The sequence below is a fragment of the Microtus oregoni genome, unplaced genomic scaffold (genome assembly GCF_018167655.1).
Source record: "Microtus oregoni isolate MIOR12 unplaced genomic scaffold, Mior012 000024F_ref0000369, whole genome shotgun sequence".
In the NCBI taxonomy this organism is placed as follows: Eukaryota; Metazoa; Chordata; class Mammalia; order Rodentia; family Cricetidae; genus Microtus; species Microtus oregoni.
Window position 1 is genome coordinate 19,756,136 of NW_024543083.1, and position 16,888 is coordinate 19,773,023.

At 46.6% G+C, this 16,888-nt stretch overlaps 1 protein-coding gene across 2 annotated transcripts in view; it reads right to left on the bottom strand.

The window, feature by feature from the left end:
• Positions 1 to 16,888, bottom strand: part of Myo16 (myosin XVI) — a 427,263-nt gene that overhangs the window by 303,092 nt on the left and 107,283 nt on the right. For both annotated transcript variants that reach the window (XM_041673988.1, XM_041673987.1), the window contains exon 2: positions 16,551 to 16,814. In XM_041673988.1, coding sequence (XP_041529922.1) covers positions 16,551 to 16,776 — 226 coding nt within the window. In that variant the 5' untranslated portion in view covers positions 16,777 to 16,814. The remainder of the gene's footprint in view (positions 1 to 16,550; positions 16,815 to 16,888) is intronic.

Consider the following 16,888-nt stretch of genomic DNA (forward strand, 5'->3'; position numbering starts at 1 on the left):
GAGGTAAATATCCCTGCTGAAAATAAGATTATATCAATGAGACGAAAAGCACTGCTTGCTCAGGCTTGGAAACTGGGAGGAAGAAGAGTTAATGGTGGGGACAGACACGGAATCTCGGACAAGCGAGAGTATCAGGCAAGAGGCTTCAAAGACAAACGTACTGCGGAGAATCAGCGAGCACAAGCGATCGGTTTAAAGAGTTTCCAGTCCCCCTTTGTCCCCTTGGTGCCCGACTTCCGTTCTTGTCTGACGAGTGCAATCTAGTTCGCCCTCCAGCATCACGGGTTCCCCTTATCTTAGGTAATTGTATGACATTGTTACTTCATAGAGGGCTTTAATTAACCAGGGAGGTCTTAGCGCTTGCACAGCCCCTGTGATTCTCTCATATGCTCCAGAGGACACCGCGGGAGCACAGGGTGTCTCAAACCCTCAGGAGTGCCATACAATCCCAACTACATTATCCTAGGATGTGTTTAGACATTGGAGCCCACGTTAAATGGCTGTCCTTACAAGCTGCTTCTTCTGTTAACTGTGGTAACAAGTAGCCACCGTCTGCCTGGGTGATCCCCACCCTAGGCATGTAGGTATCTCACCCTCTGAGCTCAGACTGGGTCCAAGGTGGACAGCACCTCTTGGCATAGCTGGTTTTCCAGCTGGGACTTGGAGCAGTGACAGAGGCAGGTGGGGTGTTGATCCGTGGGCCTGGACATGAAGTACAAGCTAAGAGTGCAGTTTACAGGCTGCACACAAGACACGAACGAACCGAAGTGGAATGAAGGTAGAGAGGACCAGCCCCGGTGAGAATCCCTCACTAGAGGGTCCAGCACGACAGGGATACACAGACATCCTGCATCCCAGGCTCCAGACTGTGTGTCAGTCCCATGACAAGCCTCACTGTGGATTAATATTCTGAGATAACATTCAAATACTCTGACTTGTATGCCCTTCGTTAAGCAGGAGTTGGGTTATCTCCCTTATAAGAAACTCAAATACTGCATTAGTAGTTACGAACCCAGATGATGTGGGATTGAAGGGAGTTCAACTGAAAACAGACACAGGTCAGGACCTACCAGGATGAATAGCTGTCTGAACAGCTGACCTCAAGGTATGTGGGGCTGGGGAGGGGGCATGTGAAGTATTGGAGAGTGAGGAAAAATTCTGAGCCCCCATGATTCTCAGCATGTATCTGTTGCCAGGCAACGACACCCCCATGGACCCCAAACAGTGACTAGAAGTAGAATTTCCTTTGTTCACACAGACTGCATACGATGTCTGTGTGTTCAAGCATGTGTGGGTGAATACACAGGTACGTATGTGTGCTTGCGTCTGTGTGTATGTGGAGGCTAAAGGATAATTTCTAAATGAGCCTCAGATGCTCCCCGCTTCTTCTTGAGGCAGAATGTCTCCCTCACCTGGAATTCAGCAGTTAGGCGCTGGCTAGCTAGTGAGCCCCAAGCCTCTGCTTGCCTCTGCTTCTCAAGCGCTGGGGCTACAAGCATGCCTGTGTGCTGGGGACCAAACTCCGGTCCTCAGGCTTGCAAGACGAACACTTTGCCAGCTGAGTTGTCCCCCAAGGCTTAAAGAATGGCTCACTTAACCTGATCTCCTTCATCCCCCAAGTATGGCTCACTTAACCAGATCTCCTCCAAGGTTATCTTGGTAGTGGTGGTCAGGTGGGCTAAGTGGTTCCCTTTGAAGTTTTGGACGAGGGACTGGGAGAGCTCAGGTTCTGTGGACACCCCTTTACACACACGCATGGGCTCTGTGGACACCCCCTTTTCACACACGCATGGTCTCTGTGGACACCCCCTTTTCACACACGCATGGTCTCTGTGGACACCCCCTTTTCACACACACATGAGCTCTGTGGACACCCCCTTTTCACACATGCATGGTCTTTGTGGACATCCCTTTTCAGACACACAGGCTTTGTGAACACCCCCTTTTCTCACATGCATGGGCTCTGTGGACACCCCCTTTACACACACACACACAGGCTCTGTGGACACCCCTTTTCACACACACATGGGTTCTGCAAGTAGAATATCCACACTGTCTTCAAGCAGGTGGGGTGTCTTAATGGCAACCAGAAACTCACAGAGCAAACACCCCAGCTTTGCACCATATCTCACGGCAACAGTGTCTGCTAACTAAATCATGTCACCATGGAGTCTTGTTACTCTAAAGAGGAAAAAATGTTGGCTCCATGGCTTGGGGTGGAGATAAAGGGAAGCCTTCTGCAGGGAAATGGGCCGTACTGGATGGGGGAGGCAGCTCTGAGCAGACGTGCAGGGAGGCATTAAGCCCTGCATGCAGGTCGCCCCTCCCTCACTGCTCTTCACACCCAGACCTGATCACTGGCTGCCCCGTGCCATCCTCAGCAGGTTAATGACAAATATTGAGCACAGGGGATTTTTTTTTTTTGATTTTTCGAGACAGGGTTTCTCCGTAGCTTTTGGTTCCTGTCCTGGAACTAGCTCTTGTAGACCAGGCTGGCCTCGAACTCCCAGAGATCCGCCTGCCTCTGCCTCCTGAGTGCTGGGATTAAAGGCGTGCACCACCACCACCCGGCTACAGGGGATTTTTTTGGTTTCAAATGCATAATATAGATGATTTATGTTTAAAACTTACTTCATAACTGAAATTCCTTAGACTCAAAGCATGTTCTGCTGGACTTCCTATGGGTGTTCTCATGCAACAGATGAACACACACGTTGCTTTAGACAGGGACCCTAGTGGTTTTGCATTACACACACACCTCTCTTGGACACGCAGCCTATCTCCTTTGCTGACAAGCACTAAGTACACACCTCTTTCTGCACAGTGCACCTAGGAACTCTCTCCTATGTCAGGCTACACACACACACACACACACACACACACACACACACACACCATTCAGGGCTTGAGTGATAGTATAGGTTCCTTCACCCCTAGAAATAATCAAACATAGAGCGTTTCTATTCAAGAGTATTTTCAGTGTATTAGCATGAAGGTTGATCTGGCCTAAACTGGTTTGGGGTACACACTTACTAAGGTAAACTCTGACCACTCTGTAAACATTTAGGGAAAAATCCCTCAGTTGCCATTCTATGTCTATACACAACTGGACACACATGTGATTAAAATCAGATGTGTCATGGGAAGAGACGTGTGTAGACCAAACCTGTCAATCAAAGCAGAGACCCACTAAAGCTCCTATATCCCTAAAGAGTCAAAGCCCTTTCTTCTGTGTGAACGGAAGCCTCAGGTAACAGTCTGGGCCCTCATGTTCTCTCACACCTGTACCCAGGACACACACGTGGACAGTGTGCCCGCCATAATTTGCTCTGTCACTGAGCTCTCAACGGATACCTCTGTTGCTTTTCCGAATCTCTGGGACCCTGATTTTCAGTTCTTTGACTGTGAGATCAAGAAGTTGGAAACACCTGATGGTGGCCCAACCACTGGGACCACAGGGGTGGACAGAAGGCCAAGCCTGTGGCAGGACAGCACGGTCTAAAAGGCTTAGAACCATCAGTGAGCTAAAAGTCAAGCAGGCTAGCCAGGCTGGCTATCAGGTTCATTAGAATGTAACAGTATTAAATCCTGGAGCCTTGGTCCAATGAGAGACACCAGTAATAAAGAGTCCATGGTGAGGCCCACACCTGTGGTCTGGCTTCCCACACAAGTGCACTCAATGCAGTAGAGAAAGAGCCTTTTCCTGCATTGGGCGTCGTTTACCCTTAGTAAAATGCACAAATCTTAGATGCACATTTGATTAATTTGTGCTTGTGAACAGACCCGAGTAACCCTCCCTGAGCTCACAGTAACACACTATCCATCATTTCAGACAGCTTTCACTTGGCCTCTTGCAGAGAGCAACGCAGCTCTCACCCGTACGTCCAAGAGAATCAACATCAATTAATTCTGCCCAGAATCAAAGAACACAGATCATCATGTCAAATAAAATAAGCCGAACTCAGAAGATAGACGTTACATGTTTTCACTGTAGCTGAACCTCAGTGATCCTCCTGCCTCTGGCTTCCAAGGGCTGAGATGACAGCCTGTGCCACTACACCCAGCTCTACAGTCCCCAAACCATATATTCTCTCTCTCTCTCTCTCTCTCTCTCTCTCTCTCTCTCTCTCTGTGTGTGTGTGTGTGTGTATCATCATCATCATGTCTCACAGACTATGCTCACAGAGCATTTAATAATCCAGTTTGCATGACTCTTGTACTTTTTAGGAATTCTGACATATTTATAAGGTGATTCATAGCTTTCTTACTCATAGAATATCCACTGTTTGCTGATGCCAAAAAACATACACGGAGCCTTCAGAATGACCAGTGAGCACAGACTGTGTACAGAGATGGACTCTGCTTCCCCAGGAAGGGCTCCATGGAGTCTTTCCATGCCTGTGTGAGTCCTCAGGACTTCCACACAGAGGCAAAGGAACCACAGCTACCAATATGTCTGTCCCCAGTGTCCCAGGGCACGGCTGCAGGAACCACCTTTCTTCCTGTATCTCAGTCCAAGCCACACTGTTCTTTTCATCCTCAGACACATGCCCTGTTCAGCACTGATAACTGCTGTCTCCAGAGATGCTCATGCAGAAGGGCAGGCACCAGTGACACAATGAGAGAGAGAAAAATGGAGCCCTCGGGACACTGTCAACTCCGATTTCCATATAAGCCAGAAGTTTCCTTTCTTCACAGAATCCTTCCACAGCCAGAGGGAAAAGTCTATCTATCAATGATCAATGCCAGGTCTTCTTAGGGGAGAGCCACCAGCAGGGCAGACCAGCAGGGTTTTATGCTGGGTTTCACATGCTTCATTTTTCATCAACTCGCTTCCTGCAACCTCTTAGCTGATCTTTAAGATCTGACGTTCTGTGAGCCACACGGGTGAGGGAGATGAATACCAAACACCTCACTCCATCTCAGACCCGCATAGGACAGTTTTGTCTCATGAAAAGTCAAGAAAATACTGGAACCAGGATGCGTGCATGGAGCCACTCATCCAGCTGTACGTGCTACAGAGACAGCTTCTTCCAGTGGCCAAGTCTGACTTAGCTTCAGTGCCCTTCACCTTTAAACTCTCCTACCAACTGTCAAGGGAAGGTCAGATGTGTCAGAGCTTGCTGCAGTGAGTCGGGGTTCTTGGAGATCCCAAAATGTTATTGGAAATGTTGCCTTCAGATCAGCTGAGAGTCACCCCCAGGGTCCTTCACAGAGGTGACATCTGAATCAAGGCCCCGTCCTATGCAGGTTGCTGGAAACTCAGAAAGGACAGCTCTAACAGCCTCAGCTCTTTCCTCTCAGCCTTTTCTGTTCATCAAAGGCCTCAGCAACGACCAGAGCGCAGTATGAAAGTCAGCATGTATCAGCTCAATGGACTGGCTAGACAGAAACCAGAGTAGCTACCCAAGCTGCGGGGCTGGCTGGACGAGCAGTCATCTGTGCTCAGGAAATAAAGACAAACCCATCTTTATTTTAAAACTGAGTAGTTGTGAAACAAATCTGCTCCCCCAGAGTAAAATGGTTTGACCTCTCATGCCCTGCATGCTTGGGCTTCTCTCTGTCTCTGCCTCTCTTCCTTTTCCACTTTGACTTTATACAGGCTACTTACCCTCGGTTACAACATTCCTTTCTGCTACTTCAAACATGAAGAGCTTTAGAGATGGCTCAGTAGTTACTAGGACTTGCTGTCCAACCCGGGGCCTGCCTCCAGCTCTCAGAGACGCATAAACCAGGCATCCCACCGACAGCCTTAATTCTGCCTCTGAGGGATCTGATGCCTGTTTTTGGCCTCTGCGTGTCCCCACATACATGCACGCAGGGAATACACATACATGCATATAAATAAAAAATAAATCTCACGTCGTAGATGCCTCAGTGGGTAAAGACAACTGTAGTCAAGCCTCACAACCCGAGTTTGGTCGCTGGGACCCATCTACATGCACACATGCGCACATAAATAAATAAATGTAATAAAAAGGATACAGGGGGCAAACTTGGCAGACAACTTACAAAACAACCCTTTACATAAGGAATGACCAAAGTAGCAATGAGAAACTTTTATGAAACTCCTGCTTATTTATATTACATCAGTATTTATTCTGCTCACGTGGAAACACATAGGTGAGTCTAGCGGTTACATGAGGCAGAGAAGATGAGAGACGTTATCCACGGTCACTGAATCCATCACTGTGTTTAAACAAGTCAGCTCCTAGGAGCACAGCAAGCGTTAGTGTTCTGCCGACAGAGGCTGGCTCACGACTCATACGCCTGCTCAGGGTCATCAGAGCATAAGTAAGAAATTTTAACCCGAGGGATCCAGAAACAAGTAGATCTTAATTGAACGTCCTCCTCCAGATCTTCCCAGATACATAACTTTTCAAGGTGGTATGGAATATATTATGTGTTAAATGTTGTTTTCTTTCTGAAACACAGAAGTATCCCAGGGAAGATTTTCTTTCGGAAACCTGATAAATCATAACCACGTGACTTCTTTATTATTTGGAGGCAGGTCGTATGAGCATCCTGCCACACACGTGTCTGTAGTTAGCTAATGTGAACTTCAGGAAACAAATGGGGCCGGAGGTCTGGCTCATTGGTTCAGACCAATTGCTGCTCTTTTAAGGACCCAAGTTCGATTCCCAGCACCCACATCACACAGCTCACAACTGCCTGTAATTCCAGTACCAAGGGATCTAAGCCTTCTTCTGGCATCTGCAGGCATTCACACACACACACACATGTACAAATCCACACACATACAAACACATACTTGAAATTAAAAATTAAAGGACTACACAATGGCTTCTTTGACTCCCCATGGGAGGTCTCAACCTCTCTGAGGAGTAGAAGGAGGTGGGGAGAACATTGGGGAGAAGGAGGACAGGAGGGAGACGGAACTGGGATTGGTATATAAAATAAGGTTGTTTTAAAAATTAAAAAATACATATATACAAAAGTAGTACTCTGCCTTCTGTAAATCAACCAATATCTGAACACAAAGGTCTTGTTTTCTCCATTTTCCTCTCTCCTCTCCCTCCCTCCCTCCATCCACCTTCTGTTCTGGCTATGCTAGGGAGCTGACCACTGAGATGCAGCCCTGGCCTTTAGATGTCTTTTAAAGCCACATTTACAAACCCAGCTGTAACTTTGCTGGGGCCATGTTGTGCCCTAAATCCCCCTCCTCCTGAGCCCACTTCTCCTGTATTTGGCAGCCAGATGGTGACATATTAGGGTGTGGAGGACCCCGGAAAACTCATCAAAATCACAAAAGTCAGGTCAAGTGTCAGAGACTCCTGACCGAGTCCTATTTGTTAAATTCCACTTCGTGTTTCCTCCATAGAGAACTCATTATCATCCATTTGCTCCAACAAGATCAATGCTTTAATGACCACTGAAACAACACCTCTGTTGCCCACCTCGGCTGAGGTCACTGTCTGTGATTTTGAACCTCAGATGGCGACCTTAGAGGAAGCTTGGTTTTCCTTCTAGAATACAAGCTTATACTGCCTAGTCAGCAAACTATTTCCAGATCCTAATCACCTAGGCAGGCTTATGAAAAAAGTAATTTGTAATAAAAATGTATCTGGGCTTTCCATGTACAGCAGAATGTGGGTAAGCCTCCAACTAAGAAAAGATAATAGTTTGGGCTTTTATTGGATCAGAAAGACTTAGCAGCGATGAAGTCTATAATGCTTGGGGAACTCCAGGCTAGACTACAGCTGACTGTCAAGATACACAGCAGGCCGGGAGATTAAAGGATTAGAGAAGGAGATGAGCGAAACCAGACAAGCCACATCCCTGTGGGATTAAAGGATGGAGATGACATCAGAGAAGCGGGGAGATAGAGAGATAAGAGACAGGGAAATGAGAAATGGCAGAGCAGGTGGATGAATGATGGACCCAGGAGACAGACCCGAACTAGAGAGGCAGGAGTGGCTGCCCCCTCTGTCCGCAAGTCCCTCCTGAGAATAGGTTGGGGAGAGACTTTGAAGATGAGGCACTTGGGGTACAGATGCCCAGATGCATGTGGTATGGAACATAAAGAGAGAGAGAGGAAGAGAAGGAGAGAGGGAAGGAGAGAAGGAGGGAGGGAGGGAGGGAGGGAGGGAGGGAGGGAGAGAGGGAGGGAGGGGGGAAAAGAGTCCACCAGATTATCCTATAGGAAAACCTGTGGGCCACTTTCTTGATTAACAACTGATGTGGTGGGACCCAGTCCACTGTGGGCAGTGCCATGCTGGGTTGGTGGTCCTGAAAGCAGGCTAAACATGTCACATGGAACAAGCCACAGACAGCACTCCACCATGCCTGTTTGGGTCCCTGCCTGGCTTCCATGATAATGACTGTAACCGGTTAGTCAAATTGACCCTCTTCTCTCTGAGTTACTTTTGGTCATGATGCATTATTACAATAGACACCTAACTAAGACAATCCATAACTTCTTTAGTGAGGTAGCCAAATCTCTACCAGCAGAGCCCTCAGTAGGAGACACAGTGCTGACGTTGGACTACAGTCTCATTATACCCTAAGCAGAGGGTCCAGCTATGTCTGGCTAGATGCCTGTCCCATAAATATTGTGCTTTAACAAATGCATCGAAGGCACATTGTATTTTACAGAAACACAGGTGAGGCTCTCCAGCCTCATTGTCAGTGTTGGATGAAGAATCACACACAGTCCAGCAGTTTCTACACGGCCATTCTCTCACTGGGCCTCTGTGGTCCCCTCTCTCACCAGGACTGGACTTGCTGGCTGAGGAGGCATCTCAAGCTCTGGCCGATGAGACACCAGCTTCCCACCAGTACCGTCTTCCCTGCTGTTAGGTTTGCCCCCTTTTATATCCCGGTCTCTACGTTTGTTCTGTTGTTAATAAGAAAACAGGAAATAAGTGATTTTTCCCCAAGTTCAGCACAGTAATTCCTGACAATGAAAATTAATTTAATTCTTATGACATGTGATAATTGAAAAGATAATAAAAGCTGGTAATTTGCTTTGAGATCCCTTTGGCAATCCAAACAAAATGGCTCATTTTAATCACAATGGCACAGGATCATGATAAAAATCTTGGCTTCTTTTAAAAAGCTTAATTTAGTAAGTAGGGATGACCCCAGGAAATCTGCTTATCTCATTTAGTCTGCTATTTATGATTTTATTACACTTCTTCACTTAGTCTCTGTGTGTGTGAAGGTGTGTGGGGGTGCATGAGTGTGTATGTGTGTAGATATGCCACGGTATGTGTGAAGATGTAAGATCAACTTGCCAAGGTTCGGTCTCTTCTACTGTGTGGGTGCTGGGGGCTGAACTAGGGTCGTAAGTTCTGGTGGTGAATAACCTCTACTCTGAACCACAAAACCAGCATATGCATAAAGCAATATGACCATATTGATATAACTACATTTACAATTAGTTAATATACTTGAAGGATTTATCCAGTAAAATTTAATGTCTATAATGTATTCTTGAAGCTTCTTCATGATAAAAAAATATTGTATCATAAACAATTTTTAAAAATGTCAGAGCACCAAGTTCTTTTCATGTAGCAGGTTTGAAGTCCATGTGAATTTTAAAATAAATTTCACTTTGATATCAAATGTTATAGTGATACATGCTCTGAAAATTTATAATCTGATGATTGTTTTGTCCTATCTTCCTCTGAACATATATGGATTGTAATAACACGGTCTCTGCAAATCTTTGATAGTTTGGTACTAGGAAAGCCACCAGGCACCCAGCATCTAGAGTCCCAGTCTTCACCACAGACTCATCTACGCTACTGTCTCCAGGTAACTGGTGGGGAAGTTGAAGTGCAAGGATACAACAGCAGCATGTCACTGTGCTCTCCACGGTTACATCAGCATGTCATGTAAAGCTGTAGGTCACACTGTGCTCCCCACGGTTACATCAGCATGTCATGTAAAGCTGTAGGTCACACTGTGCTCCCCACGGTTACATCAGCATGTCATGTAAAGCTGTAGGTCACACTGTGCTCTCCACGGTTACATCAGCATGTCATGTAAAGCTGTAGGTCACTCTGTGCTCTCCACGGTTACATCAGCATGTCATGTAAAGCTGTAGCTCACACTGTGCTCCCCACGGTTACATCAGCATGTCATGTAAAGCTGTAGGTCACACTGTGCTCCCCACGGTTACATCAGCATGTCATGCAAAGCTGTAGCTCACACTGTGCTCTCCACGGTTACATCAGCATGTCATGTAAAGCTGTAGCTCACACTGTGCTCTCCAGGGTTACATCAGCATGTCATGTAAAGCTGTAGGTCACACTGTGCTCTCCATGGTTACATCAGCATGTCATGTAAAGCTGTAGGTCACACTGTGCTCTCCACGGTTACATCAGCATGTCATGTAAAGCTGTAGGTCACACTGTGCTCCCCACGGTTACATCAGCATGTCATGTAAAGCTGTAGGTCACACTGTGCTCTCCACGGTTACATCAGCATGTCATGTAAAGCTGTAGGTCACACTGCTCTCCAGGGTTACATCAGCATGTCATGTAAAGCTGTAGGTCACACTGTGCTCTCCATGGTTACGTCAGCATGTCATGTAAAGCTATAGCTCACACTACGCTCTCATGGCAGGTGTGTTTAGTAAATAATGCCTCATAAAGGGCTTTAATAATAAAATGATAAAGGAGCTATGCTGTGACTTGCAGGGAAAGCTTGATAGGAAAGCAGGTGGCGGCCTCAGGATGTGGCTCTGCCCAAATCCACTGCTGGCGCAGACTGATGATGAACCCATAGGAGACCTGTCCCTTGGCTTTTCTGAAAGTGTGCAGCAGTTCCATCTTAGCCTACGTGGAAGCGCCTACGCACGGTCTCTGTGGCACAGATGATGGGGTATCAGGAGGGATGTTAAAGACGTGTCAATCCAGTGATGCACGAAAATTATCTACAATAATAGTTCAGTTGTAACTCATAGTTACGAGCCTCAAATTCATACTCACAGTACCTAGGATGTAGGCACCGCTTACTACCCCAGAACGACCTGAGGTATCAGGACTTTGGTTAATCTTCATGGCATGTTCACCATCTCCCAAGGCATCCTCACAGAGTGCATGAAATTGTTCTCTTACATGGAGCTAAATTGTGTTCCTCTGTAATTTCCAGGTCTGGTCTTTTCTTACACACCAGATCACATGTTGATCAAATGTGAGACCCAGTAGGAAGCTCGGCAATACAGCCAATGATGTCTTATTCTGTTTTCTGTTGCTAACATAATACTGGAGGCAAGACAAGTCATTTAAAAAGAGGGTCACAAGCACAACATTTTGTAAGCCATAAGTCCACAAAAGCCCTAATGGATAATATTGCAATGTCAGAAGCTCACACAGGAGTGAACACCACAGGACAGATAAACCAGGATGCTAGAGATGGGAACAAGATGTATTTTCCCTTTTCCTACAGCCTGTGTTCATGGGAATTGACCCAGTCCTTCAGGATCTAGCCACCTACATGGCACCATCCTCCTCAAAGTCTGGCGAGTCTCCTCTACAGGTTAAGAATTGTAAGTGACCCTATAGGAGAGGGCAGGAGTGTGAAAGATGAAATGGGAACTTGTGGCAGAATATTTGTTTAACTATGTAAGGATGGGTTGCATTTGTTTAACTATGCTAAGATGTGTTGCATTGGTTTAATTATACAAAGATGTGTTGCTGTTTTCCCTTGCCTACCTAAGGCACCTGATTGGTCTAATTAAAAAGCTGAATGGCCAATAGTGAGCAAGGAGGTATAGATGGGACTTCCAGGCAGGTAGAGTAAGTAGGAGGAGGAATTTAGGCTCGGGGAAGAAAGAAAAAGAGACGACAAGAAGATGCCAGGGGCCAGCCAGCCAGCCATGGAGGAAGCAGGAAAGAAGAACACGCAGAATGAAAGGAAGGTAAAAGCTGAGAGGCAAAGCATGCATGGCTAGTCACTGGTTAAATTAAGGTAAAAGTTAGGGGGAGAAACCTAAGCTAAGGCCAAGCAATTCATAACCAATAGGAAGTCTCATGTTTTTATTTGGGAGCTGGTTGGTGACCCAAAGAAAATTCTAACTACAGGAACTGAGAACAGAGTAACTTAAATCCTCTCAAGGAATCTGATTTGCTAGAACAAGATGGCAAGAATAATTTGATATTATCTTCCAACAAATTTTATGTTAAAACTCTAACTCAGTGGAACTCTTTGGCAACTCTGGAGGAGGGAATACAGGTTACATGAGACCATAAGAGTAGCTCCCAAGTCCAGTCTGACAGCTGTCCTTATTGGAAGGGACGAGTCACCAAGCAGGAAATCCCTGGTGAGAGCTAGTCCGCTAGTCCATGAATCTGGGACCTCTAACTTCCAGAGTCAAAGGAAGTCATGATGCTTCTGTGTAAGCTTCTGTGTAAGCGTCCCAGACTGTGGTGTTTTGCCATGTCTGTCTAAGAGAACCACAGGTGCTGTGGGTTAACGAATACAGCATGGGAGAGAACTGTCCTGCCCCGACAAGAGAGAAGGAAGCACCGGGGACACCTGCAGAGATCTGAGGAGAGCAAGCCCAGTGAGGAGAGCCAAGCCAAAACCAAGAAATGGCCAATGAGGTCAATGCTGCTTGAAGACAAATTAAATGGAGGCTAAAATATTTCCACGGGGCTTGAGAGACGGTTAAGGGGCACTAGATGTGAGTGCACAAAGCCCAGATTTCAACTCCTAATATCTATGGAGCAAGCCAGGAGCCCCGCAGACCCCTGAAGACTCCATTCCCCAGGGATCCAACGCCCCCTCTTGCGTGTGCACAGGCGTATCAACACACTCACATAGGAACGCACAACCAAGCAAATGAATAGGCAACAGAATGATTGACAATTTTCCCGAACTTAGCAACAAGTCTGGCACATGTGGAACTCTAAAGACAAATCCTGAAAGAAGATCACTCTGGGGGCAGGGGTAAGAGGAGGAACCATAAGTACTTGACTTAGGGGGCTTTCTGGGTGTGTGGGGGCAACAAGAGGCAAGGCCGCATGGCTCTGCTTTCTTGTTACTTCAGAAAACACAACCCCTGCCACCATGGACATGGACTTAGACCTTGAATCATGCAGAGCTAAGGCAATGACGGTTGGGGAGGGCAGGTTTAACGCTGCAGGCAGGTGCTGCTTCAGACGTAAGCACTTACACAGATCCACTCCTAGAAACCCCTCGTATACAGACACAGCCCAGGACACGCTCTGCCAATATATCCCAGCCTGCATGTCCTGCACACACTGCATGTTTTCTCTGATCTTACAAATGGCACACCTCTGCCCTTCATGGAAAACATCTCATTTCTGCATGTCCTACAGGCCCTGACAAAGGCCAACGCCGTCTGCAGATTGGCGGCTGAGCATGTCAGTCACCCAGCACTGCTGGCCTCTGACAGACTGAGCCTCTTGCCACAGATTGCCAGTCACCTTTTCTTCCTTTTCAGGTAGACTATTTGAGCACAATGAATCCTAACCTCTATGCTTACCTACTTGCAGGCAACACCATCTGAAACCTGATGGATCTGGTTTGAACGAGTGCGACAATTCAACTAAAGTATTCGCTTTTTTCCCATTTCAATGAAAACATAATCTGAGTGTGAGAAGTATTAGCTATCAGAGATGTCAGCTCTACCGTTAAGTTACAACTAGAGGTTTTACATAAGACAAGGGACAAACCAGGCCACTGCCACCTTGAGAACAGCGACGGGGCAATTGAGAAGGAATCAGCACAGGCTGCCCTGGCGCACGTTTTTATCAACACCAGTGTATGGGTGGGAAGTGCTCTAACAGGAAAAACCTGGTTCTGGAACCCAGATCTTGAGGGCCTGTGTTGTGTACAGACTCTTCTTCCTGAGAGACTTAGGTTTAACTAACATGAAATTCTCACATACTTGATATTTGGGGTTTGAAGAAAACAGAAAGGATCAGCCTGCCTTTAAGGAGAGAATGGGAGAGAACATTCTCCATGAGGAGCCAATGTCATGGGCTTTGGTGTTCATTGTCCACGTTCCAGAGTGGGCAGCACGCTGGAGCTGAGTGGGCTGAGGACAGCGTTCCCAGTGTGAAGGTCGTCCCTTTGCGAGCTCTCAAACGTGCACCGGCAGCCTTTAGCTCAGCCTGGGAGGCTGCAAGGCGGAGACATAGAACAACAGCCTGCCCTCCAGAGTTCCTTCTCTGTGTGAGTGACTGTGTCAGAGCCCCGTGCTTCTGTGTGGACAGCATTCACACCCATGCCAATCACAGCCAGGCTGGGCAGCTGGTGGATCCACAAAGCTCCGTCCACGGGGTTGCGATGCTTTCTGATAACAGGCACCAGCTGCTACATAATTGAAGGTGCCCAATCATGAGATATAAAACCGTGAGAAGTCAGAGATTAAGATTAAGGGCATTTGCATTCTGATAGGTTCTGCGTGAAGTCATCTGACTTGGGCTGGCTCTGCTACCTGCCGACGGCTTTCCTTGGAAGATGCTCCACACAGCTCGCCTTTCATCATCCTGGGATCTTCACTACGGTTTAGATGTCACTCTGACAGTTCCATACATTGCCCTCTCTGGATCTACCTACAGGAACGCCAATCCTACCACATGGTGTTTGTTCCCTACCCCAGCTTCAGCTCTCGCTAGAATTTTGGGTAGGAGTCTCCACGGCCAGGTATTTCTTGCATTTTTTCCATTTCTGTAACCTCCCCCTTCTACACACACATGGGTGACACCAGGTCTTACACAAGCTGAGTATGGAGCTCAGTCCCCAGTAGACCATGACTTCATTGGCCTCTGAGTGTTGGGCAGCTGAGCACGCTGCAATGAATCCTGGGAAACTACTTCCGAGAAGGCTCCACAAGCAGGGAGCCTAGAAGAACTGATATTTTAAGGGAGAGTTTCCAGAGCCTCTCATCTCCTTGCAGTCATGATGGGCAGGATCCTGCGTACCACAGTGATGCCCCCAGGGACTGTTTCCTAGTACCATGAAGAGTAGTGGCTTCTTTTATTGGTGTTGCTCTCTTATGAAACCAAGCCTTCCTCAGCCCTTTCTTTGTACAGGCTTTTCTGACCAAATTTCAGTTTTGAATCTTTTGATTGTGCTTTTCATTTCCAATTCTCATTGAAAAGCAGGCTAAAAGCAGAGAGAACCTATGTCATAGCCTCAAGACTAAATGCCTTTGGTGTTTCTTCTCATAGATAAATTAGCCATTTATCCTTAAACATAGCCTGCCACAAAGTCTCAGGACATGGACAAAATACAGGCATGTTCTTCATGATAATTAGCATATCTGGCCTCCACCCAAGTCTGAAGAGTGCCTTTATATCCACCTAAAATCTAATCAAAATAAATTTTAATGCCAATATTTCTGTTGGCATTCTGGCCTTCTGAGTTCTCATCAGAATTGTCTATCAAATCCATCTCAATATTCCAGGGTTTCTTTGATCCCCACAAGGCATAATTCCTGCGACTTTACTCCTTCTAGCTAGGCCCCACCTCCTGAAGGTTTCACCCTCAGGAGACCAAGCATCAAATATACTACCCTGGTAGGAGAAAGGTCACATTCTGTCATGACACACTCCCAGGAAGGGGGAATTTCTCTCACACTAACACTTTGAAAAAGTAGATTGCAGAAGTCACAAAAAAAGAAGAAAGGAAACTCATGCATAAAAATACGTGAGCAGTGATGAAATTAATCGTGCAAAGACAAAAGGATTCCAATCAGGCATGCTTAAGAAGTTTCCATACCATAACCCAGGATTTTAAAAAGTGTCAAAGCCTTCTTGAACAAAAGGACCAAATCTGGCTGGACCACCATCCCCGGCATCAAGGCTGATGACAAAGCTTCACAGAAGACGGCATGCCACAGAATGGTGGCATAAAATAGACATGGAGATTAACGGGGTGGGGCAGAGATCCCCCAAATAGACTCAGAACTCACGACCAACTGGGAAAGCGCTGTCTGCACACACAATGCAGGCAAACTGGACGCCAACATACTTCTGGAATGCCGAAACTCCACTCCGTCCCGAAACAAAATCAGAAACAAGCTTAAAATGAATGAAAGACCCAGTGGGGTTGAAACCCACAGGTTGAGGACCACTCATCTAAGGCCACAAGTCTGTAGATAAAAGTATCCTGTTAACAATTAGAGTATTTTGAGCCGGTCAATGGTGGCACACGCCTTTAATCCCAGCACTCAGGAGGCAGAGGCAGGTGGATCTCTGTGAGTTCGAGACCAGCCTGGTCTACAGGAGCTAGTTCCAAGACAGACTCCAAAACTACAGAGCAAATTTGTCTTGAAAAACCAAAAAAAAAAAAAAAATTAGAGTATGTAACTATAAAAGAAGTCGCTTGCCTTTCAGATACTTAATTCTCTTTCAGGCAATATATACATATTTCACCAAAATTTTACTTTTTCACATATCAGCGGAGAGACTGATGACTACTCATGCCATATTTTGAAAGGACCACTGTTTTTTTTTTTCTTTAAAACCATTCTTATCTCCCTAGACAACGACACACAAAAACAGACCACAAGAAGCCCCACGAGAAGTCCCACGGAGAAGGCATACCCTCTTTGTCATGGTGGTGGATGATGGCGTCCTGAATCATGTCAGCAAGGCTGAAGCGGACCCTCTGGCTCTTCCCGGGCTTGGTCCTCCTCAGGAGCCCTTCCTGCTTCCGGAACACTTTCTCTCGCTCATAGTATGCTTTGATTTGCTCACAGCGCATGCGCTTCACCAGACGCTGACGCTGGCCCAGGGGAAGGGACTCCAGCAAGCACTGGTCAATTTCCATCTCATGGGATCGGAAAACGTTACATAGCTGGTAGCAACCTGAAAGAAAGGAGAGAGAAAAGTCACTAGATATGTCCTCACTTCCTGCCAGCAGTGTTGCCCACATTCAGACG